The following is a 27,098-nucleotide window of genomic DNA, read 5'->3' as shown; positions in this document are numbered from 1 at the left end:
GACAGACTCCCTTTAAATAATTGTTAATGGTCCATGCATTTTTGCAAAATGTGCAGACATTAACAATCATTTAAAAACCACGCAGATACGCATGTACCTACCACCCTCATTGTATTTTCTCCTTCAAATTCCAGTTACTCACCAAGGTGTCACTGATAATTCTGTATGTTAAAATGATTATATTCAATAGGACATAAAGACCAAATCCATTGTTGCCAATTATTAAAGACCCGTCAGCTCTCCCGATACGTCACTTTTACTAAATACTTGTATTCCTCATGAAATAACAATGCTGGAGCATCTTTTCTCAGGCCCCCTGAAAATGGGATAATCTGCAGTGGAATACAGTACTAACAATGTAGATGAGATTTCATTAAACCTCATGGACATGCTGCCAATATTTTCTGCACGGAAATTGATGTTTTTAAAATCCACAGCATGTCATTTCACTCCTTTTAATCAGAGGGGTGAAATCTGCATTAGCAAGGCTTTATTCACATCTGCTTCAGGACTCTGCTCATGGGTTCCGTCTGACCTTTCGGTCAGGGGAACCTGCGAACGGAATCCAAACTGAAGCAAACGGAAACCATTGGTTTCTGTTTGCATCACCATTGATTTCAACGGTGACAGATCTGGTGCAAATGGTTTCCATTTGTCACCGTTGTGCAAGGGTTCCGTCGTTTTGATGGAATGCATAGCGCAGTCGACTCGTGTAAGGGTTCCATCGTTTTGACAGAATCAATACCAAACGATGACAACCGGAAACCATATGCATCGGATCAGTCACCATTGAAATCAATGCTGATGCAAACGGAAACCTATGGTTTCCGTTTGTTTGGACTCCGTTCATGGATTCCCAGACGGAAAGGTCCGACGGAACCCATAAACGGAGTCTCGACGCAGATGTGAACGAAGCCTAACACGCAGCTTTTGTTGTGTATGTACCACAGATTCTTGGTGAATTTTTATGCTACATAGAACTCTGAATTGTGTCATTTCTCTGTTATTCCTCCTGTAAATATATGAATAAATTGACAATCGGGTGTGCGCCTGCACACAGCTGTATTGGAAATCCATTTTATACGGATCAGTACTAGGGCTTCCATAGTGGTGCATGAGGCCTCTTCTTAACCTCTGTACGCCTCCAATTATTTATTTTTTGTGTCGCTTTCCATTTGCATGCCTCCATATATTACATTGTAAGATGGAGGTATTCACCTCTAGAAGTAGGAAAAAATATATATATTTTTGTAATATGGCATCTGTTAAAACATGGCACATGGCCCATGGCCCATTTTGGGCCCCAAAGCATGCTCTGCTATGCCTGCAACCTTGCACAGTTTATATGGGTGGATAAAAGAAGCTAAAAAGACAGAAACTTAATTGATTTTATTGAAAATGTACAGAAAGTGAGATAGTGTTGTTCCAAAAGTAAATATGTATACAATGCATTACCATCCACACATTTTCATACAGAGCATACTGGGCTGACTGGAAGTACTGGATGCGAAGAATAGTAGTTCAACAATAGCAGGCGAGCCAAAATTTCCAGCCTGGACTTAGGAGGGACCAGACAAGAGGAGCAGCATAAACACTGTTGGAAAACCTCATCAGAGGTCTGATCATATTAGGACAAATAAATATATCGTTTGTGGGCTTTAAAATTACATGGAGCAACTATCCTAGAAAGCTGGTAACGTCTAATTACGTTTCCCCAGCAGTAGGAAAGTTCATTCCCAATGTGTGTATAGACTTAGATCTAACACTTATACACCAGTCTTAATAAATTAAGCGCATCTCTGGCCAACTATACAAACTATGCACTAACCAATTATAGTGAATTGGTCGGGCTACAGATGCCACCCCCACACACACACTAAGCCCTGCCCACTTTGTGAAAGTGGTGGAGGCGGCGTCAAAATTAAAAAAAAACTTTTGCGCAACTTGTTTCTATGCCAAAATGTTTTAATAAATTCCGCCCTGTGTATCCGTTTCCACTTCCTTTTTTTTTCCTAGGGCCATGGATCCCAAGCAGAAGGAAAAAAATAAAGTGTAAAGCATATCTCCATTATATACCTATCAAGCCTAGTTCACATCACATTTTTTACCTACGTTTAACATATATTTTCACTGTGCATACGTCAAACGTAGGCGGTGATAGATGCCTAACAGTAGCATCCATCACCATAGACTATAATGGTATATGTTAAACGGATACATCATGAACTAGGATCATGAAAGTTCATGGCATCTTTTAAACGGACACCATTATAGCCGATTGGTGATGGATGCCACTATTAGGCATCCGTCATCCATAGACTAATATAGTATCCTTTTAACATATACGTCATGAAAAGCGATTGAAAAGCCCATGACGTATGCGTTGGACGGATGCCTGTGATGTATGACATAGTGGCATATGTCGCCCATGGGCTCCCATGTTCTATAAAATAAAAAAAATATACCACGTGGTATATTACGCTATTCCATACCATCCAATAAAATAAAAAAACAGTATAGCAACATATACCAGCCCGACAGAGGCTGAAAGGAAACACTTTTTTGGCCTCCGTCAGGTTAATGGATCCTTATGGACACGTTTAGAGTGTATGCTGGGAGCTTTCCCAATGTACACACTAAACATAGAGCCAAAACGTGATGTGAACTAGACTTCTGGAAGGGATCGGAAGCTTTTGCTCACTTATGAGGTATTTTTGGTTAAAATTTTCCAGTGCAGTGTGTATTTGATAAGCAACCATATCAAAGTGGCTTCTAACAAAATCTAATCAGTAAAACAAACCAAAACAACAAAGTGTTTAGGATTGTTCCAAAAGATTTACAGTACGTCTTATTCAAGATGTCTTCCAGCGACAGTTGAAGCGGATGTTATACGGAGCTGAAAGGCTCTTCTTTTGGATTAGCAGAAAAGGAACAAACTCAAAATAAAATTTTCAAGATGATCATTTTGTAAATAATGCATTTTTGTGCCAAATATTGAATGTAAAGAAGTGTGTGCTTTCAATTAATTTGCCACTGTTGTGACACAGAGGCACTTCAAACTTTACAAGAGCTCTATAAAGGGTTAAAAGTAGTGGGTGTTAAGAGGCCGTTTACAGTTCCTCTCAAATGCTCGTTTCAGCTAGATGACGGGCACGCTACAAAGCGCCAGTTCTGAGAGCTATTAGCACCCACTAGGTTAACCCTTTGAGTAAGTTCACACAGGCCAGATACGCTGCGTAAAAGGTACACAACAAATGGCCCTGGCTGTTGCAGGGAATTTCGGCCGAAAAACCGCGCCAAATTGTGGCTGGAATGTCCGCTGTGGAAACCAGAAAAGGAAAAACGACGTCTAAACTTACCCTCTGAAGTTCTGCCGGCCTCCTAGGATAACGTTTCATCCCAGGAGGCTAGTCTGGACGAAGAAGCAGAGAAGTCTGGGTAAGTACAAGATTTTTTTTTTTGTGGAGTTGTGACTTTTCCAGCAGAACCACCGCAAAAATCGCAACATCTGCTATTTGTTTGCGGGTTTTACCTCCCCATTGAATTCAATGGGGAAAACCTGCAACAAAAAAACAGCAAAAACAACGGACATCGTGCGGATTAAAAAACGCACCACATGTCAATTTGAGTGTTTTTTTTCCGCTTATTTACGCAGCGCATGGATGTGATTTGTTCAAATGTCATCCACTCTGCCGTTACTGTATTATGCTGCGGGTTTTCCAAAGGGAAATACTTTACATAAATCCTGCAGTATTTACGCTATGTGTGAACTTGCCCTTTCTGTGCGTCTTATAAAAGCTCTCGATTGAAGTGCTTCTGTTCCTTGACAGTGGCACTTTAATACAAGATTAAAGAATAGGTTCTTCGGACACCATTTTACAGATCACTTCTAGATATAATCTACCCGCAACTTTGCAGATACCCTGTTTTATTGTTTGTTATATTGATAAAGGAGCAGTCTGCTATATAGCTTAGCTCTACATTCTGATTTATGCTGGTTGGTATTGGAACCAGTCAAAAGCATAATGACAAATGCTTATTAGCTTAGCTGAGTGCCTATTATGTAATGTTCGGATATTAAAAAGGGTTGTCTCTGGATACAAATTGGAGGTATATTTCTAGGACATACTACCATGTTCAATCAGTTTAGGGCATGACGGCTTTTTCAAAGTGGCTGCATGGTCGTCCACTAACCATATTTGGCTGAACATGCATAGCCAACAGGAAATACACTGTGTTCCAAATTATTATGCACATTGGATTTAAGTGTCAAACATTTAATTATTAGTTTTTCAATTAAACTCATGGATGGTATTGTGTCTTAGGGCTCTTTCAATCTCAGACACCTGTGATAATTAGTTTTCCAGGTGTGCCCAATCAAAGGAAAACCACTTAAGAAGGACGTTCCACATTATTAAGCAGGCCACAGGTTTCAAGCAATATGGGAAAGAAAAAGGATCTCTCTGCTGCCGAAAAGCGTGAAATAGTGCAATACCTTGGATAAGGTATGAAAACATCGGATATTTCAAGAAAACTTAAACGTGATCATCGTACTGTGAAAAGATTTGTGGCTGATTCCGAGCACAGACGGGTTCGTTCAGATAAAGGCATAATGAGGAAGGTTTCTGCCAGACAAATTAATAGGATTAGGAGAGCAGCTTCTAAAATGCCATTGCAAAGCAGAAAACAGGTATCTGAAGCCGCTGGTACCTCTGGAGTCCCACGAACCTCAAGGTGTAGGATCCTCCAGAGGTTTGCAAGTGTGCATAAAGCTATTATTCAGCCACCCCTAAACAATGCTCACAAGCAGAAACGGTTGCAGTGGGCTCAGAAATGCATGAAGACTAATTTTCAAACCGTGTTGTTTACTGATGAGTGCCGTGCAACCCTGGATGCTCCAGATGGATGGAGTAGTTGAATGGCCACCATGTCCCAACAAGGCTGTGACGTCAGCAAGGCGGTCCCTGACTGTGTAACAATGACCTCTGCAAAGTACATAGAGTTTGACTGACCACTTTCTTCCGTGGTACAAAAAGAAGAACCGTGCCTTTCGTAGCAAAATTATCTTCATGCATGACAATGCACCATCTCATGCTGCAAAGAATACCTGTGTCATTGGCTGCTATGGGCATAAAAGGAGAGAAACTCATGGTGTGGCCCCCATGTTCCCCTGACCTCAACCCTATTGAGAACTTTGGAGCATCCTCAAGTAAGATATCTATGAGGGTGGGAGGCAATTCACATCAAAACAGAAGCTCTGGGAGGCTATTCTGACATCCTACAAAGATATTCAAGCAGAAACTGTCCAAATACTCACAAATTCAATGGATGCAAGAATTGTGAAGGTGATAGCAAAGAAGGGGTCCTATGTTAACATGTAACTTGGCCTGTTAAGTTTTTTTTTGATTGAAAGAGCTTTTGATTTCTGTAAATATGACCTTCTGATGCTGCAAATTCAACAAATTACCATTTTAGTTCTCTTTACCACCTTTAAAATGTTTTGATCTCTGCTGTGCATAATAATTTGAAACAGTGCATTTTGAGTTATTTTACTTCTAAAAAAAAATAAAAATCTGTCATTAGGAGATTTGTTCAATAAAATATGCATTATACTCAAACGGTTGATGGCGTGAAGATTATACTGACTGTCATTTGCATCGACTATTTAGGAAAATCAGCAAAAAATAATATTTGCATAATCATTTGGAATGCGGAGTAGAGAGGCACAACACTTTTCTGGTACTGCCACTTTGTTCTAGTGTAGATCTAGATGTAAGCCTCCAATATGTATCCTGAGACAAACCCTTTGAGGGCATGTTCACACTGCTTATTTTCAGCCATTTTTCAAGCCGTAAACATCCCGAAAAAAATGGAAGCGGAACACCTCCAAACCTCTACCCATTGATTTCAATGGAAAAAACACAGTTTGAAAAAACGTCGCATAGAAAAACGCCCTGTAAAAAGTGCATGTCACTTCTTGAGCCCGTTTTGGAGAAGTTTTTAATTGTGTCAAAAGAAAAACGCTCCAAAAAACGCATAAAAACAAAAACGTTTGATGCTTAAAAGACAGCTGAAAATCAGAGGCAGTTTTCCCTCGAAAACCACTCGGTATCTTACAGCCGTTTTTCATTTAGCGCGTGAACATACCCTCAGACTAGCATGCACTGTACACACACTGAACCAGAAAGGAGAGGTTAGCTTGCAGTTTGCACAATTCTAAGTGCAGACTCAAATTTACTGTATTATTTCAAAATCAAAAGGGAAGTCAAGCTATAGATTTGCAAAGTTTTAAAAAAAAAAAAAAAAAAAAAGGGTTCAAAAGACGAACTTGCTCTTGGTCACAATAGAAGGTACAATAAAACTAGACATGTTCCTTTAATTTTTTAGAGGGTATTAACAAACCCAGAACTGTTAAAAATGGCTTTAACATTAACCTGAGCATAGCTCTGTGGGTAAACAATATACATGAGCCAGTCTCTATAGCAAAAAAAAGCAAAAATAGGGTGTGTGTGTGTATATATATATATATATATATATATATACACACATACTGTTGTTACTGATGGCCGTTAATATGGAGTTGTGTTAGTCATACATTGTAAAACCTTCAAATGTTAAATGGTTTTCTAATATCTCAATGTATACCATGCAAGTTACAGAAGAACACTGTTCAAATTATTGACCGCAATGGTTAGGGTTATTATTGGTTTTTATAAACTATTTTTCCTTTCCCATTTCCAGATAAAATACGACCTCTATATCTTCTACAAAGAGTAGTCTTCTCCTTTAGACAGATGCAGAAATAGATTAAAAGAAGCTAGAGGGAGAAAAGGAGAGAAATAAGGTGTAATTATCATCAAGAAAGTGATAAGAAAATACCAAAGAAAATATAATTAGTGTTAATAGGAATTTAAAGAGGATATGTAAAGTATTAGAATGGCAGTAGGACCTTTCAAAATATGTGAATAGTAAAATTCTCAAAGAATTTGCCCTCTACTTAAAGTGTACCTTGAGTGAAAAATTATAGCTTGATGGTGCGCCTAGATTCTCATGTACAGCACCTTTATAAAGCCTGTCCATTCTAAGCTCAGCGGTTTATCAGTGAATTAGGAAGGAGAGGTCTAAAGTACAAAATGGAGCGGCAGGGCGCACGCTCGACTGCCCGTCTATTCAACTCCTTAGGGCAGTGTTCTTGAGGAAACTGTTCTGGAGATTGATGGGCAGTTACCACTTATCCAGTTAATAGGTGACAATTTGCCATTACCGGAATACTCCTTTAAATAAAGCGGACAGCATAGAGCACTCCATTTTAAATTCTAGATTATAAATGTGAATTTACACACTGGGTGCATATCCTAAGAGGATTTTAAGTGGATCACTGGAGGTACACTTTCAGGGAAGTAGGGTTTGTGTGATCAATCCCTTTTTAAGGTTTGGAACTGGAATGGTCTGGAAAAACATTTTTCAGATAGCAGATCCCTTAATAACATGGATGGTTTTCACTGCTCGAAGCCCCTGTGATCCGCTGCTTGTTCCAGGGGAAGCAACAGTTAAAGGGGTTGACCAGTTACAATATTTTTTTTTACCAAGAACTTACAAATTTTGTTATTTCATAGCATTGTAATACTCGCACTTTCCCATCCCTCGCCGTTCTCTGTTCTTCCTTCTCTAGCGATGACATGTCAACACAACACGTGACCACTACAGCCAATCACTGTCATCGCTGGAGCAGGAAGTACAGAAACTGTCAGGGGACACGGGAAGCGTCCTTACAGGAGCCCCAGAGGATTGGTAAGGAGAGTATAAACTTATTTTGTTATTTTATAGCATTCTAAGCTCTTTGTAAAAAAAATATTAAAAAAAATATATGTGACTGGACAACCCCTTCAAGAGTACATTTCGGTTCTTAGCCAAATCAATCTTGTGAAATCCTAATAATAATTAACAAGCACTTTGATTATTAAAAAAAAATAATAATGTTTTACTTCTTCCGATAGCTTCCATGCATCTTGTGTACATAGAAGCTTGGTGAACTATCCCTTAAAGGCTATGGAAAACTTTGAATGGAATTTATTCTTTTATTCTAAGCACTTTAATTTACTGTATCCTGTATACATGGAATCGGCTGAGAGAACCATACAGCTTCCACCAGTGCAGCTAAACTGACAGAATCGGCACAGAGAGAACTATTCTGATAAACAGTTACTTGAACTTATATTCTATAAGCAACTAAATAGAACCGAATCCGGGTACTTGAACTCTGTTTGTGCACACCTACCTGGTTTAAAGTGAGTGTACACCATTGCGAATTAATTTCAGAAAATAGTGTTATGTCGATAGGAGCTTTGTTTTTCCAGTACAAAGCTCCAAATCCCCTGCTTAGTCTCAGATTTTAAAAAAAACATTCCGTCAACTTGCAGCCACCGCTAGAGTAAACTTACATTAATATCAATAACCGTATGCAGTAAGCTCCCTCTAGTGGTGGCTGTAGGCAGTTAAATTATTCTAACATTTCTATCCATGCAGGGTATTTTGAGCTCTGTAGCTCCCACCGCTATTAAGATATATTTTAAAATATTAATCAGCATAGAATTTTCTACCTAAAGTAAATTTATGGTAAAAGGGGGACATTCATTATAAATACTTTTAGCGGAGGCCGATTAAGCCTATGTGAACAGGGTGCAGCAGATACTAAATTTTGATATGGTGATCTTCTACGGTTATTCTATTTAAACTAAAAGGAAATGTCTGCCATTTTTCTGGGAGGCATTCTTCAAATTTTATTTCAATGTAATTACTTATGTGACTTTTCACCACTGTTGGCACCAACCCATTTCATTTTTAAAACATTAACATTCAGCATTCTGTAAGTAATAATGGGAATAACCCAACCTCATTGGTCGTAACATACATTTTATTTTTCAGAATGCTCAGACAATAACAATGACATACATGACATACAATAGATACAAATACACTTCTATAAAAAGACTGTATGACAGCACCACTTTGCATGTATGTTTGTTTGTTTTTAATATAAAGCTCCTTAACTAGTAACACCAGCAAAACAGCTAATGACTAAACATAAATCCTAGTTACGCCTTACAAATAAGCATCAACTGGCTGTGTACTCGTTAACAAAGAGGGATAAAAACTAGTCATGGAAAAACAGAATATATCATAGAATAGGTCTCATGTATATGCGTGTTTCTTTTCCTCAACCAAATTGAAGACTGCCCTTTTCTGACTTGGGATTAAAGGGTTTGTTCTCACTTAGACAACCACTCTCAATATAACCTATTAAGGCATATGGAAATCATGTGGGAAGCAGAGGTGTCTCTCTCGGGATCGCCATCTACGAGCTAGAGCCGAAAGCGGCCTACAAATGTTTGAATGGCTGCATGTTACACTACATTTCTCCTTCAGCGGAAGGATCTGGCTGGCCATAGCTTTCCCTGGCAATAAAAGCTGATCGCTGGGCGTTTCTGAAGCGAGCCCAGTGGAGGACTTAATCAGGCAGCCCCTTAAACAAAAATGTAGTTGCTTTCATTGGATATAAAAAGTGAAAAAACTTACACAATATTTATACACCAGTTAAATACCAACATTAGAGTTAAAAAAACATTTACAATCTTAACAAATATATAAATTTAAAGTTTCTTCAAATGAAGTGCCAAAATACATACTGCTTACAGGGGTTCTCCAATTTGAACATTTTCTTACATGTCAGAAAATTACATCGGTGCAAGACTAAAAAACTGCACTTCTTTTTATTTGATTGTATTGTGACTTGGGCATTTCCACAGCTCATGATTTTAGCAATCTTTGGTCATCCATAGTAGTGCAATTTTCGGACATGTTCAAATCACACATCAGAAAATATTAAAAACTGGATAACCCATTACAAGACTACTTCACCTCAAACAGAACTAGTTAAGCATTAACAATTTCTGCATGAAAATTGACAATTAATGGCCTTTAAGCATACTAATATGAATGAGATTCATAAGAAATAGGTGCAATTTTAGGAAGGTATCTTCCATCAGAGTAGTAATATTACTCAGTGCACAGCCAAGGGTTACTGGAAAGAAAAAAACAAATGTAAAATTAAATTAATTATATAGAACACAATTCTAAGAGTAAAATCCAAACAAAGAACAAAAAACACAAAAAATACTATTTTCTAACCCTGATCAATCACACTGCAAGCCCACCAACATTCAGCTGCTGAGCTTTTAAACACCGGGCACAACACAGCAATGGCAAGTATGGAAGAAAGCTATTATCGCTTGGGATTCTGCAGCCAGACATTTCCCATGCAGAGTAAATGTAAAACATCATGGTATCCTTAAAATTACTTCGAGACTAGCACCCAAAATTGCAGTAAAAAACAAAAAAAAACAACTTTCCCTTAAAGCGGTGGTCATTTCAAAGAAGAGGGCCAATATACATAGGATATCAGTCACAGACAAATGTGGTCTAGATCAGGGGTGGTCTTCTCAAAGAGAACGGATTGGGTGTTAGTGCCTACCCAGAGTAATGCTTGGAACATTTTACATATTATAGGGTGGGTTTCATCGCACAGATATTATTGGTCTCAATTGTAGAAATCATCACTACATGTAAATGGCCGTAATAACTAGATCTATGGGATGTTCTCCTATTAGCAAAAAAAAAAAAAAGGGTAACAAACTATTTAAAGGGGCATTCCCATCAGGGACATTTATGACATATCCACAGGATATGCCATAAATGTCAGATAGATGCGGGTCCCACCTCCGGGACCCACACCTCTCTCTAGAACGGGGCCCCCTAAATCCCATTCTACCTTTTTCTGCTGCAGCTGCATCCTGGCCACTTCCTGACCATATAGTCGGGACTATGAAAATTTTTCCGTAAGTCCCATAGAACTAAATGGTAGTTACGGAAACAGCATAGCTCTCATGCTACGCTGCTTCCGTAACTGCCATTCACTACTATGGGAGTTCCGAAAACCACGTAGTTCAGCGAGAATAGGGTAGAGCAGGGTTAAGGGGGCCCCGTTCTAGAGATAGGTGGGGGCCTGAGAGGTGAGACCCGCATCTATCTGACATTTGACATATCCTGTGAATAGGTCATAAATGTCGCAGATGTGCAAACCCCTTTAAAAATCCTTTGACATGTCTTAGTGACATGTGAAGTTTTGATCTATGGGGGTCCGAGCACTGAGACCCCCCTTCGATCACTAAAATGAAAAGCTGAGCAAGTGGTATTACGGACCTATAGACTTTCTATCGAAACCGTACACCGCTCGCTTGGCTTTGCGGAAAGCTGATCAGAAACTAAGTGGCTCAGTGCTCACCCGAACACTTCTGCGGCTTCGTTTTAGTGATCGGCTCGAACCCCCACTGATCAAAACCTATGACAGGACATACGTTTTTTAAAAAAGTTTAGTCCCCTTTTAATTTTCGTCAGGATGGATATTGAAATTGAATTGTTAGAAAAGTCTAAGAGCAGCCTCATTAATGAAAGCTTCCTACAGTGGTTGCTGGGAGTCACTTCTGCAGCCCTGATATGCAATAAATATTAAATAAAAGCCTGAAAAAACACCCCTAATACGCCTATAAACATCTGTCCATTGCTTTCAATGGGAATTACGATGTGCTGTTCCCACGAGCCTTTATTTTACGCGTCACTGTCAAAAAACAGAGCATAAATAGACGCTCCGTAAAAAGAGGTAGCATGTCACTTCCTGAGGCGTTTTTTGGAGGTGATTCTCCATTGAACACTGAAAAACGCCTAAGAAAAACGCCTCAAAAAACGTCTGAAAAGAAGCTCCAAATTTCATTTTCAGCTTCAAAAACACCTGAACATCAGAGGCTGTTTTCTCTGAAATCAGCTCCGTATTTTCAGATGTTTTTTTGTTAAGCGTGTGAACATACCCTGAGTGAACAGTTAACAGGGGGGGAGCAGAGGAACCCGATAAGTGAAGATGCATTTTTTTTCTAATAATATATATTACAAAGTTTCTTATATTTGCTTATACTATTGATTTATACAAAGCTTGTTGAAAACGGAGTGACCATTTAAATGAGAAAAACACAGCACATATCTATTTGGGACCAGTGTAGAATAATGAACCAGCATGGGTCCATCCTTTTATGGTAGACCATTAACACAGACAGGAGAGGTCCTCAAAGTCTTGATGTCAGTGGAGAATAATTAAAGTGGATTTATTAGCAGTACATGCAAAAAAGCAAAATGAGGGAATATAAAATCTGCATCAGTGCCAGTCTTTGTACAACTCATGACGTCTTCTACAAGCTGCCAAAAATTCAGGCTTTCATGCAAAGGAATAAACAGTGATGGGTTGGAAGCAGATGATATGGTAAAAAACAAAAACAAAAACATGGGGAATCAATGCAACGTGCCAAAATGATGTGAATTACAGGAAACCAGAACTGTGAACAAAACAGAAATAATAAAATGGATTAACGATGTCATGAGCAAAACAAATCCTAATTGTGAAGTTAGCACAGAAAGCATGCAATGTAAGGAGGTTTTACAAGAAAATTCTGAATTGGATTTGTACAGTCTAAAAAAAAATGCAGTTGACGTCTCAGTTATATTGCATGCGCCTCACAGATTCTGATGCTTTATTTTTTTCTTCTAGCCCCCACCGTTCCTGAGATATTGGGGCCATTAGTTATGGAGTCCGATATGCAAATGAGGCCTTAGTCTGTCAAGTGGGCGGTTACCCCTTATCAGGTGACAGGTGCTACCCGCCCGCTTGACAGTCAGAGGCCTTATTTGAATATCTGGCACCAAAACTAGCACCACTGATATCTCAGTAACGGTGGGGGGGCTACAAGAAAATAATAAAAAGAGTCAGAATCGGTGAGGCGCCTGTAATCCAACTCAGATGTCAGCTGAAGTTTTTCTGGCAGGTGGCAGGTTCTCTTTAAATATGAACACAACTCTACAGGTCACATATAGATACAAGGCTCTGTTCACACCACGCTTGAGTCTTACATCCACATCTGAAAAGTGCCGGTAACATATGCCTATACAGTTGCAGAAGTCTGCCATCAATTTACATTATATAGAAATGTATATATTTTTTTTTTTGTGGTATGCCCTTGTATTTAAAGCTTAGTCGTCCACAATGAATTAGCCGACCTTATGTCACACGTGATGTCACCATAGTCTAAAATACATAACAAGCTCTGGATATTTTCTCACACTGTAGGCAAATGATGGTGGCATCACTGCAAAGCTCCTGGTCTTCACAGTCACTATACTCACACATTTAGGCACAACTTTTGCAGTGGTGCCATCGTTTGCCTGCAGCCGACAGCTTGGTGATCCTGGCACTGAAGTGCTCCTCAGTAATGTCTCCATGACACATTCTCTTTAAAGATGTAGGAAAATTTGAGCTTCTGCACCAAACCAATTGTTCGACATTATCACTACTCATTGCAGAGGCTAAGATTTGTATTTTTCAGCTGTATGGCACTTTTTTCTTTTTTTAGGACACTATTGGGCAGTATTACTACTAAAAAATGCGCCAGAACTCTTGCTCAAATTGAGCACACTTATAAAAAGCGTTGACACTTTTTGCACCTCATCCGACATGGGGGTGTGGCTTAGCAGAAAAGGGGCGTGACCAAGTGGAAACAGGCATGGCTTAAGATGCACTAAGGCCTCATGCACACGACCGTAGTGTTGTTTTTTTCTCTTTGTGCTATCTGCAATTTTGTGGATAGCACACAGACCCATTTATTTCTATGGAGCAATGCACATGGCCACGGATCAGTGTGGGGGCTGCAAATAAAGGCTACAAAAACTCTGTGTATACTAATTTATTTGGATACACTACGTAAAGTTTTTGCAGACAAATGGACCGCAACAGATCCGTGGTTTTGTGGCCTGCAAAACCACTATGGCCATATGCATTAACCCCTTTAGGACACAGCCTGTTTTGGCCTTGTGGACAGAGGATTTTTTCAAATCTGACATGTGTCCCTTTATGTGGTAATAACTTTGAAATGCTTTTACCTATCCAAGCGATTCGGAGATTGTTTTCTCGTGACATATTGTACTTTATGTTAGTGAAAAAATGTGGACGATAAATTCAATATTTATTTGTGAAAAACCCCAAAATTGAGAAAATTTGCAAAAATTTGCATTTTTCTAATTTAAATGTATCTGCGTGTAAAACAGATAGTAATACCACACAATAGTTACTAGTTAACATTTCCCATATGTCTACTTTATGTTTGCATCGTTTTTTGAACGTACTTTTATTTTTCTAGGACGTTACAAGGCTTAGAACTTTAGCAGCAATTTCTCATATTTTCAAGAAAATTTAGAAAGGCCATTTTTTCAGGGACCAGTTCAGTTCTGAAGTGGCTTTGAGGGCCTTATATATTAGAAAGTCCCGATAAATCACCCCATTTTAAAAACTGCACCCCTCAAAGTATTAAACACAGAATTCACAATGTTTAACCGTTTAGGCATTTCACAGGTAATAAAGCAAAGTAGAGGGGAAATTTACACATTTAATTTTTTTTATCAAAATTCATTTGTAATATAATTTTTTCTGTAACACAGAAGGTTTTACCAGAGAAACGCAATTCAATATTTATTGCCCTGATTCTGTAGTTTTTAGAAATATCCCACATGTGACACTAGTGTGCTAATGGACTAAAGCACAGGCCTCAGAAGCAAAGGAGCATCTAGGGGATTTTGGGGCCTCCTTTTTTAGACGATATTTTAGGCACGATGTCAGGTTTGAAGAGGTCTTTTGGTGCCAAAACAGTGGAAACCCCCCAAAAGTGACCCCCATTTTGCAAACTAAACCCCTTAAGGACTTTATCTACGGGTATAGTTAGCATTTTGACCCCACAGTTTTTTTGCTAAATTTATTGGAATTAGTCGGTGAAAATTAAAATCGACTTTTATTCTGAAAAACGTAGACCTTTTTAATTTTTACAAAGAATAAAAAGCACCCTAAAATTTGTATAAAATCTTCTCCCGATTACGGCAATACCCCATATGTGGTAATAAACTGCTGTTTGGACCCACGGTAGGGCTCAGGAGGGAAAGAGCACCACTTTTTGGAGCGCAGATTTTGCTGGAATGGTTTTCAGAGCCATGTCGCGTTTCCACAGTTTTGGTCACTCCAGGGCGTTGCAAACACCCCAAAAGTGACCCATTTTGAAAACGACAGCATTTTGACCATGGGTTTTTTGCAGAATTTAGGGGAATTGGGCCGTGAAAATGAATATCAACATTTTTGTCCACTTAGGCCCCATGCACATGAACTTATCTTTTCCGCTGCAATTCACCCGCAAATCTGCGGGTGAATTGCGGCCTCATTCATTTCAATGGGCCCATGCACACGACCGTGGTTTCCACAGTCCGTGCATTGCCCGGGAGCCTGGACCACAAATAGATAGACTAAAAGAGAGGAAACAAAACACGGCATCACATAGTGCACATTACCCGGGAGAATTGCAGAGAGCAGAAGAGAACATAAAATGTGCTCACCTTGTAGTGTTCGTACTGTCAGGTACAACACTAGGAATTTGCAGGTAACTACGGGGATAAAAGCTGCTGCCTGGTCCATAAAAGCACCAATTCAAGTTGTTGCAAATACATAAGCAAAAAAGAAAAAAAAAAAAAAAAAAAAACACAAAAAAACAAAAAAAAAAAGGCACTGCTAATAAAAGGGAAATCTAAAATGAACGATGTTCATAATTTTAATAGAAATATAAGTCGACAGGCTACGCGTTTCAACGCAGGACAGGCGTCTTCATCAGGCCAATCATTAGCAGCGCCTTTTGTGGTCTTTTTTTCTTCTTTTTTGCTCACAAAAAGAAAGAACATGTCTTATTACGGCCGCATTTTGGGGTCCAGGCTTGTTGAAATAAATGCACAACGGCCATGTGCATGGCCCGTGATTTGGCCCGGGTGGCAATGGGTGACACTACGGCCGTCCAAGCCGCAAATCCCGGTCCGTGCACACCACTACGGTTGTGTGCATGAGGCCTAAAATGTTGCATTTTCTCATTTTCACAAGGGATAAAAGGAGAAAAAGCACCCCAACATTTGTAAAGCAATTTCTCCCGAGTACAGCAATACCCCATGTGGTCATAAATGTTTACTAGAAAATTAACCCTTTCAGGACTGATCCTTTTTTTGGCTTTTTCATTCATGTTTTTCACTCCCCGCCTTCGAAGAGCCATAACTTTTTAATTTTACCGTCCATAGAGTAGTGTGAGGGCTTATTTCTTGCGGGAGGAGTTGTGGTTTCTATTGACACCATAAAAAGTACCATTTAACGTACTGGGAAACTGAAAATAAAATGCTTTGTGGGCTGAAATTGGAAAAAAAACTGATTCCTCCATTGTTTTTGAGGTTTCGCTTTTATGGCTTTCACCGTGCAGTAAAAACGTTAATTTATTCTACGGCTCAATACGATTACGGTGATATTAAATTTATATAGGCTTTTTTATATTTTGCTACTTTTTTAAAGAAAAAACTATTTGTTAAAAAAAATAATATTGTTTTGAATCACCAATTTCTGAGAGCCATAACTTTATTTTTTGGTCGATTGAGCGGTGTGAGGGCTTATTTTTGGCGACACGAGCTGTAGTTTTTATTGATACAATTTTTTGGTACATAACTTTTTCATCACTTTTTATTCAATTTTATTTTGGAGCGAAGGTGACCACAAAACAGCGATTCGGGCGTTTAACATTCTTTATTTTTTTACAGTGCTCCCCGTGCGCAATAAATTACATTTTACTTTATTCTGCGGGCCGATACGATCACGGCGATACTATATATATATAGTTTTAGGTTTAGCAGCGTTTGCACAATAAAATCACTTTTATAAAATAAATGTTTTGTGTCATCATATTCTGAGAGCCATAACTTTATTTTTCAGTCAAAAAGCGGGCCAAGGCTGTGTTCCTGAGTGCGTCAGGGCTCCGTTCCAATGCAGCCTTCCGTCGGAACGGAGCCCTGACTGACACAAACCATAGGTTTCGACTACGTAGTAGACTACGGTATGGATTCCGTCAAAACTACGGAACCCTTGCACAACGGAGACAAACGGAAACCATTGGCACCGGATCAGTCACCATTGAAATCAATGGTGATTGAAACAAACGGAAAACCATAGGTTTCCATTTCAGTCAGGGCTCCGTTCTGACTGAAAGCTCAGACGGAATGTCAGAATAGTGCCCTAACTGATATGGGAACGAAGCCTAAGGGCTTGTTTTTTGCCGGACAGGTTGTAGTTTTTGTTGTTACTATTTTGGGGTAAATCACTTTTTATTCTATATTTTTAAAGAGGTGGTGACCAATAAATAGCGATTCTGGTATTGTTTGTTTTTTTGCGGTGTTCATTTTGCGGGAAAAATAAGATTATAGTTTGGTATCACCGCATTCGTAACAACCCAAAAATGTGTGCTTTTAAAGTTTATATCTATATATAAGCATTTATTTTATTTTTTTAACAACTTCTAAAACATGAAACTTTTTTTTTCTTTTTTACTGGTCACACGGTTTGGCCTACAGCACTTATTGCTGCTAGAGTACATAGTGTAATGTATTCCAACTGTTATTGTGACATGACAGTAAATGACAGTAAGCCTATGAGGACCAACCAGAGGACTGGTCTTCATAGGCTTCCGTACATGGCAGACCCTGTGGGCGTTTACTGGCCTCTGGTTGCCATGACAACCATCGGCAAGCCCCACGATTGCATGGGGCTGCCGATGTGCTACAAACCTCTTAAATGCGTCAATTGCTGCATTTAAGGGGAATGTGTCACTTATGTAAAAAAAAAACAAAAAAAAAAAAAAAAACAAGCAAGTTACCGTACTTATTTTTATTATATATTTTTGTTTTTTTTTGGAAAGAATTAAAATATTATATTATAATTTTACAGGTTTTCCTATGTTTCCTGTGGTCACCAGAGGGAGCACTTCCAAGAATTACAGGAAGGTGAATGTGGAAGGGAGAATCACCCCCTCCCTATTTTTGGCTACAAGTCAGTCTTCAAATTGCTAAGCATTGTCGAGCTCCCATTTTTTAAGAGATTGTACAATGGCAGCTGGCAGAAGCTCTAGAACACACCAAAAGCCTAAGGGCTCATTCAGACTATCGTAAAACTAGTCCGTGTGCTATAGGTGAAAATCACGAACAGCACACTGACCTATTAATGGGGCCATTCACACATGCAGGAGTTTTCACGCAGTGTGCGTCCGTTGCGTGAAACGCACTGCATGTCCTATATTGGTGCGTTTTTCACACACCTATGCGCCCATTGACGTCATTGGGGGCGTGAAAATCGGGCACAGCACACGGATTCCATTTTAAAAAAAAAAAAAAGTGCTTTGTGAGTGCATGAAAAAACACATACCCCTCGGAAAGCACGAATGCAATAACGCAACGTACACTGACCAGATTTGCGTGCGTATTTCACGAGTGTAAATCTGATATGCTCGTGTGAATGTAGCCTAAGAACGATGAAAGTCAAGAGGGAAAACCCTGTGGCGCATTTTATGCTCCAAAAAACACTTGATTAAGCTTCCATCAATGGTATAGCATTTACATCAATGATAAAGTGCACCGTTAGTACATACAACGCGCTTTTTTACGCAAGCGTTGTTAAAAAGCGCATTGCGTAAAAAAAGAAAAAAGACGTCGGGTCAATTCTTTGGTGCGTAAAACGTACCAAAATGTTCCCCTAGTCAGTGGGAGTCCTAATTATGCGCCAAAAAACGTGAAAAAAAAAAAGGTGCGCACAAAACACGCAAAAAAAGGCCTGTATTTTAAAAAGGCAGAAGACAGAAGACTGCTGTAGGCAAGTTTTTTTATTTTTCATGTTATGAACTTAATTTTTTTTTTTTTTGCAGGTTCCGTTGGACTGTTTGGACTAAGGGTATGTTCACACGCGGAGTCAAAAACGTCTGAAAATACGGAGCTGTTTTCAAGGGAAAACAGCTCCTGATTTTCAGACGTTTTTTAAGCCACTTGCGATTTTTGTTGCATTTTTTACGGGCGTTTTTTTGAGCGGTTTTCAATAGAGTCTATGAAAAACGGCTCCAAAAACGTCCCAAGAAGTGACCTGCACTTCTTTTTCGGGGATGTTTTTTTACGCGGCCGTTTTGAAAAACAGCCGCGTAAAGAAAAAAAAAAAAGAAAAAAAAAGGCCCATCGGTACAGAATGCCGTTTTTCCCATTGTAATCAATGGGCAGATGTTTGGAGGCATTCTGCTTCCGATTTTTCGGCCGTTTTTGGTCCGAAAAACAGCCGAAAATAGGCCGTGTGAACATACCCAAAGTCGATCCACGATTTTTGTTTTAAAATAAAATGGTTACCGTGGGTTGTGTGGGGGAGATTTCAATAAAAAAAAATTGTAACAGTGTATTCACACAGTGGGGATTTGCCACGTTTTCACCGTGCGGCTGAAAACCGCATTAAAAAGATTGGCGTAAAAACGCATTTTTTTTTTTTATGTACTTTTCAGCCACGCGGGAAAACAGCACTGTGTTTAATTTCAAGAGGCGGTCAGAGGCGGAAGTTTTGCCAAGAAAGTACACACTGCTTTTTTTTCCCGCGAGCGGCCACGTCTGCCCAGGAATAAGACGACCCTGTATGACATTGAAATCAATATGGGGCAATTTCGGAGATTTTATCGGCGCCAAAATTCTGTGTGAACACATGTTTTATTATTACTGCTCTCCCTCTCCTGACAGCCTGCCAGGAGAGGGAGAAGTTATAAGGCGGGATTCACACGACCGGGTCGTTCCCGAGCCCGAGTGTCGGCCGGTAAAATCGGCCATTTTGCCCGGCCGGTTTGCATTAAGTTTTGCATCCGTGCCGGGCCGGGCAGATCCGGACAGTGACATCAGCGGCAACTCCTGAAGGGGAATGCCCATGTGTTCGGGGATTCCGCTTCAGGAGTTTCCCCTGATGTCACTGCCCAGATATGGACAGAGACATCAAGCGCTCTGTCCAGGAGCGGAATCCCCGAACACACGGGGATTCCGCTCCTTCAAGGAGCTAAAGTGCGGCTAGCACATAGCAGAGCGGGGAGATACCTCCCCGCTCTGCTATATTGGCATCGCTACAGTAGTAGCAGCCGCAGCAGCAGCTGCAGCTGCTAGCGGCGCCATCGAAGGTGTCGCCGGGCCAGGGTGCTTTTCAAGCAGGGGAAGGGAGCCAGCGCAGCGCTTCCTTCCACCTGCTGTACACCCCGACCCTGCCACACAGTGTACAGCGATGCCATTCGTCAGAATGGCATCAACTCCTCCTCCTCCTCACATGCACTCTGCGCTGTGAGGAGGAGGAGATCGAGCGCAAGCTCCGGAAAACCCGGCCATCACTCGGGACACATCCCGGTGATGGCCGTGTATTACCTGGCCCCATAGACTTCTATGGGAGCCGGGCGGCCGGGTACCCGGGCGAAGATAGAGCATGTCCTATTTTTTGACGGCCGGTTTTCCCGGCCGTCAAAAAATCGGTCGTGTGAATAGCCCCATTAGGGGTCTATTATTCCTAATGCAGCCGGGTGCCGGCCGATTTATGAACGGCCGGGAAACCCTGCCGTGTGAATGAGGCCTAACAGGTCTGCAGAGGGGCCCGCGACAGGTCGGTGGGGGTGCAGCCAGTGGCGAATACCATAGCGGATGCTATGGGGCCCGCAACATGAGGGGGCGGCGCATATCTCCCCGCTCTGCCATTAAAGGGGTTGTTCCTCTAAAACACATGTATCCCCTAACCACAGGAGAAGGATAGGGGATACATGTATAATCGCTGGGACGCCCAGCGATAAGGAGAACGGGGGACCGAAATTCCCCCGAAGTTCTCCATTAGAAACCTCAGACTTCCGGGGTCCGTGTCGGCAGCTCCATAGAAATGGAGCACCGGTCACGTTTGTGCTATTTCATTTTTATTGAGCTGCCGGATGCAGACCCCGGCAGTCAGGTTTCTCATGGCGAACTTCGGGGGACTTTAGGTCCCCCATTCTCCTTATCGCTGGGGGTCCCAGCGATCACACATGTATCCCCTATCCTATGGATAGGGGATACATGTCTTTTGTGGGACAAACCATAGGCTACAGGCAGTTTTCTTTGGTGGGGGGGTTGGGGCTGTATGGCGCTACCTACAAGGAGGGGGCTGCATGGCACTACCTACAGGGAGGGGGCTGCATGGCACTACCTACAGGGGGCACCATCTACAAGCGGGGTTGTGTGGCACCCAGAGGAGGGGGGGCCCAGTCAAAAGTTTGCTGTGGGGCCCAGTCTTTCCTAGTTATGCCCCTGGGTGCAGCCCAAATATGGGGCACACGCGCATAAATAAAGTAAATATATTTTATTACATAAAACCACAAATGAATAAAAAAAATTTAATACATTTCATGACACCTTTTCTTTAAGGAGTGAATTGCCAAAATCAGCGGCAAAGGACTGCTGGCCGGCAACAGTGGAACTTCCTGACATCCCGAAGCCCGGTGCACGGTCGCCGACAGTGTGCATCGGGAACAACTCAGGCTTCCTGTACATGGTAGACCCGGAGGCCAATTGTTGGCCTCCGGTTGCCATGCCGACCATTGGCAAACCCCAAATTTGTTAATTGCCAAAATCGGCGGCACAGGACCGCTGGCCGGCAACAGTGGAGTGTCAGTGTGCACCGGGAACAACTCCCACAGGTAGAGCCAAGAGGTGGTATAAAGTTAGACGGAAGTGTCTGAAGATGCGTCAAATCTATCATCCAGCATAAGTCACTGTGATAAATTTGGCACATCTAGTCTAATTCTAAGCGGTCTAAATGAAAAAACAGTATTAGTAAATTTAATATTCCTGTTAAACTTTGAGGTTTTTAGAGGCTGAAAACTGAAGCAATCTGGATGTTTCTCCCATTTTCGCCCACCAGTACCTGCAATGTAAATGTACATCCGACTTGATGCTAAGAGCTCCTATTTTGGAAAGTATACTGCATTTTGTGAGGGACAGGCTGTTTTTTTTTTTTTGTCACTTTTTCTCTAGAACTATTTGACTCCAAACAGGGTCAAACACAGTAATGGCTACATATAAGCATGTACAACATATGTGGCCAATGTCCTGAACACCCCTTCAAGCAACGGATAGACTGCAAAAAAAACTACACTACACTCACAGGAAAAATCCACGCTAAGAAAATATGAATGCAAGCTACGGGCCCGTCCCTAATAAACATTTTCTAATTTCCCATAATATGCCGTTTTGTTTCACTTAAAGCTTATTTTCTTTTCTTTTTTTATTTCCTTCCTCTGTTTGCTTGGGACAATAGTGGATTGTTCCCTAGACATTTCCATAACAAGCAGTTAGAGGAAGCTTTACATAGCCATTCAGCCCTTACTGTAGCCTTCTTGGAAAGTACATTCTGCAGGGGGGAAAAAACAAAAACCATGTATATGCATCTGGTGAAAAGGAAAAAAAATAAACTTTTGCAGAAGCAAAAGAAAAACGAAAAAGGAGACGCTATAATATTGTGATTACTAAGCGTCAATGGGTAATAATAATACTACAATGCAACCTGGGACTGTGTACTATTGACACTATTCACTCCATCAATTGAATGTGGCCTCCCTGAACTGGAAGTAAGAGTAAAGGCCCTTTTACATTGGCTGATAAGCGGCTAGTGCAGCGAGCGCCTATAAAACGATACATCGTTGATCGGCGCTCGTTTGCTCCGGTCACACAGAGCTATGGATGGGGACGAGCGGTCGTTCCTCCGATCGCTCGTCCCCATCCATTATTATGTGAGCAGCGCCTCTCCGTTTACACAGGGAGATGTGCTGCCGACAACGATAATCTTACATTTTTAAAATGATACAACCAGCAGATGATTGAGCGTTTGCTAGATCATTGTTATATGAACGCTCGTCTGCCCAATAATCGCCCGATGTAAAACCCCTTTAAGGAAACCTACGTTTTTATAAAGATTACACTTATTCGGCCGTTGGATAGTTTAGCATTTTATCTCCTCTGCGATTCAGAGGACATGCAGCTTACTAATACCTGTATTTTCGTAGTCAACAGTCTAGAAAAGTTTTGGGGGACAGTCCCGCTAACCGTAGCATTAAAAGGAGAGTTTGTTAATTTGTATTAAAAAGGGACGTTTGTGTCGTTTGAGGTAGAGTTTAAAATGTTCCATAATTTGGAATTCAAAGGTTGGCAAGTATGCTACCAGTCACATAATGTGTCATTCCCCACAGTGAGGACTGACGGAAGATGTGATGTAAAGTTGTAGTTCGGCCCTATAATGAATGCAATGCACGGATTTTTTTTAGCTTTTTGACAAAGGACATTGAGTGAGATTTGTGAAAATGGTCTAACGGGAAAACGGTCTTTTGTTGCCCATAGCAACCAATCACAGGACAGATTTCATTTTTCCAGAGCACTATAAGTAATGAAAGCTTTGATGTGATTGGTTGGTCCGGGCAACAATTTTTATGAATCTCCTCTCTATAAGCCCATAAGAAAAAAGAGCCCCAATATTTAAAGTTACAAACTGTACTGAGCAGATCAGAGATTAGACGACATACAGCTAGATATTCAAAAAACATCACTAGGGACTAGTATTAAAAACATACGTCACGCAAGGCTTTAGTACACGACTACCCCAACTTCTCAACTATAACGAAGCACAACATATTGTAATCGGGAAAAGTAGATTTAAAGGGAACCTGTCACCAGCATTTCACCTATTGAACTTTAATTATCCCTCGCTGGCCGCTGCTATCAAAAGTCCATTGCCGTTATCTCCTCTCCTAAACTCCTCCTCCGACTGTAGTTAACAGTCTGCAATCATTTTGCGCCTTTTATCGTAATAATCCAGTGTCCCTTTGTGCGCACACCCCAGAAGAGGACATCAATGTACAAGCGCAGGATTTTGTGTGCTGGGGGAAGTCTAGGAGCTGTCAATCAAAAGTAAGGAGGCGGGGTTAACCCGGAAAGACTTGAGGAATGAAAAGACTTTTCAAACGAAGATGATTCTTTTATGCTCATTAGCATACGTGTGGGAACACTAAAAAACGCAATACTAAAGCTACAGAGCCGACTAAGAAGACAATTATAGGTTATATAGAAATTTTCACCCACTTCCACCAGGTAGTGCTGGTTTAATAGGTGAAATGCTGGTGACCGGTTCCCTTTAAGTGTTCACCCATACAATGCATAAGAAAAATACTGCAAACTGTCAAAGTAAAGCTTTACATTTATTCCAACTATTGGAAAAAAAAACAAAAAAAAAACAACAAGACTGAACACATTACTAGGCACAACCTGGTTTACACATCGCAATAGTAACGTGGATTACAGGACAACAAAAATATAGAGTTAATGTTTTTTGTGTGTTTTTTTGTCCAACTGCTGATAAGTTTCTTGCCAATAATGACACCATTAGGACAAGATAACACACAAAAACTGTGACAAGGTTGAAAAGAAGCAGTAACAGGATGAAAAGAATATAAAATGTTTCCATCCCCTAACTGGACACTGAATATGGAAACTATATGGCAAAGCTATCAATCTGCTTAGAAAAAATGGATGATAAAAGCAGGTTTAAAACAACGGGGTATATATAGTGAGCGTTGCTGACATCAATGGTAGAATGGACTAATAAGTAAAGTAAATAAGAATGTATTTGTTTGCAGGCTACGCGTTTTGACAGAACTAATATGAAGTGAAAAATAATTTGAAAAGATGCTTTCGAAGATTCACAATTTATCGAATTTTTAAACAATAATGATTTTGTTCTTACATTTCATCAATTTTTCTACCACTAGTTTTGATTTTTTAGATCTCACCGTCGGTAAAGATTGCAATGGACATTTGGTTACCAGCACACATTTCAAAAAGGTTGATGTGAATAGTTATTTAGGTTTTAATAGTGCACATTATCCCCCCTGGCTAAGGAATGTTCCCTTTGGCCAGTTTAGGCATATTAGGAAAAATTGTTCCAATAAAAGACAAATGTCATTTAAAATCTAGCACTCAAGAAACGTTTCCATGATAAACATTTCCCTCACAGCATCATCAATGGAGCTGTGAAAAAAGCTTCCAGGCTTACTAAAGAAGCAAGTATCTTCCCGGTTGCCAGGAAAGTTGATTAAACAAAATTTGGTCATCATTTTATCACCACCTTCAATTCAGGCAGCAAAACCACTGTAAAGATCCATAACAAACATCCTTATCTCAAAAGCATTCTCCTGAATAAACCTATAATCACGTATAGGAGAGCCCAAACTTGGTAATATTTTAGCACCTAGCCGATTACGTAATCCTAAAACTATGAATGGTCTTCCAACCATTCTTGGCTCCTATAGATGTGGGCATCCCAGATGTTTATGTTGTACTCAAATTACACACAAGATCAATACCTTCACGTCAAATGTAACGGGCTACTTTCCCACTTAAGGCTTATGAATTGAAGTAGTGAGTACATAATCTACCTTTTGAAATGCCCTTGTAACTTGCAATATATGTAGGGAGAACCAAACAGCAACTACGTAGCAGGATCAAAAACACACTGCTCTAATGTAAATAGTGTTGTTTTTTTTTTTGTTTTTTTTAAACCGTGTTTCCAGACATTGCACTGAAGTACATAAGTGCCATTTCAGGAATATAACAGTCACCCCCATTGAAGACATTCCTCCCAACAAAGCGGATTGTTTTAATCTATTGAATCTAAGAGAATTTTTGGATCTATAAATTATCGTGTTTACAGCCAGGTTGTCTTCATGATGTCACAGAAACCTCTTTAAATTAATTTGTGTATATCTTTTAATGTCCCTTACTTTCATACAGCCTACGAGATTACTTTTAACACTTATAAAATAACACATGTAAAAATATCTGAATATATGTATTTATTTACATACATGTGTATCTATATATATTTTTATATTTCTATTAAATTTACTCCATTTCAGAATGATCTTATTTAGGACTTATGTTTTTTAATTGATACATATTTACCTAACTTTTTAAAAAATATGTACATATTTAGCATCCTCATTTATTTAGTATTTCTGTACCAGGCATATTTATTCATCCATGTTTATTTCATAGACCGTGCGCCTGCAATTCATTCGTTCAGATTTACTTCTTCTGATATATCTTATAGTACTATATCTTGCACTATTTTATGGTTTCTTCAGTTATATCTCCTCTATAATATTGGCTACTGTTCTCACTACAGCTTACGTTTGTCTGGTCATTGCTGCACTCCTAACTCTACTATGCTTTCTTTCGCTATACCATTCCCTTTTTGAGCCCGGTCGGCCTCCGCACTTCGCTTTGTTGCTTTAGCAAAGATGACGCCGACATTCTTGATGCTGTTCCGTGACCTCTTGGTCTCTGCTCTTCAGCACCTCCCTGTCCTAATGATAGATTTCAAAACTACTCATGAGATCGCACTACCTAACTATGGAGTTCATTATAATTCGTTTTTGCCTTTCTATATTTACAGTTTGTTATCTGTTGCTCATTGTTTCATTATGGTTTCTTTGTTGGCTTAGTGTTACACCGTATTTATTTTTCCTCGTACATATTACTTTTATCTGTCGCTATACCAGTTTACTTATCACTCCCTATTGGCTTCCCCGGTCTGTCCATCACCTATCAAACTTTTTTTGCATAACGTTATGTGTTGCGTTTTGCTGTTTTTTGGCGGTTCTCTTCCCATTGAATTTGTCTCGCTGTGTAGATAAGCTTTGTTTTACCTGCTCTTTTTTATGGGCCTGATGAAAACACAGGTACTGTGTCGAAACGCGTAGCCTGCAAATAATGCATGCGTTATTTATTTTACTTATTCACCCTTTCTACAGTTGTCGGAAGCGCTCACTATCTATGTCCCGTTGTTTTAAACCTGCTTTTATCATTCATTGCGGTACAGTTTCACGCTACCGGCTTTGGTACCTGAGCTGCAGCAGATTTTAATATCGTTACACGCTTACAAGTAACATTCTCTTTGTAAAAAAATTTTAGGCCCCCTTCACTTCATGTTTATTCACATTTAGCGTGCACATTGGGAAAGCTTCTGGCTTACACAC

At 40.1% G+C, this 27,098-nt stretch overlaps 1 protein-coding gene across 5 annotated transcripts in view; it reads right to left on the bottom strand.

Annotated features, from left to right (window-relative positions):
- Positions 1-1,374: 1,374 nt before the first annotated feature.
- The window catches only part of SEPTIN6 (septin 6), a 69,613-nt gene continuing 43,889 nt past the window's right edge, over positions 1,375-27,098 (bottom strand). For 2 of the 5 annotated variants that reach the window (XM_075835853.1, XM_075835849.1), the window contains one exon: positions 8,897-10,081. Coding sequence is in view for 3 of the 5 variants with exons in the window: in XM_075835849.1 (XP_075691964.1) it covers positions 10,057-10,081 (25 nt within the window). In the remaining 2 variants the exon portion in view is untranslated. Of the gene's footprint in view, positions 6,818-8,896; positions 10,082-11,100; positions 12,441-27,098 lie in introns of those variants that run through there. The other 3 variants (XM_075835852.1, XM_075835850.1, XM_075835851.1) reach the window with 2 other exon arrangements.

The sequence above is a fragment of the Rhinoderma darwinii genome, chromosome 8, assembly GCF_050947455.1.
Source record: "Rhinoderma darwinii isolate aRhiDar2 chromosome 8, aRhiDar2.hap1, whole genome shotgun sequence".
Taxonomy (NCBI): domain Eukaryota; kingdom Metazoa; phylum Chordata; class Amphibia; order Anura; family Rhinodermatidae; genus Rhinoderma; species Rhinoderma darwinii.
Note: the sequence above shows the minus strand (reverse complement) of the source record. Positions and strands in the feature narration are given on the sequence as shown.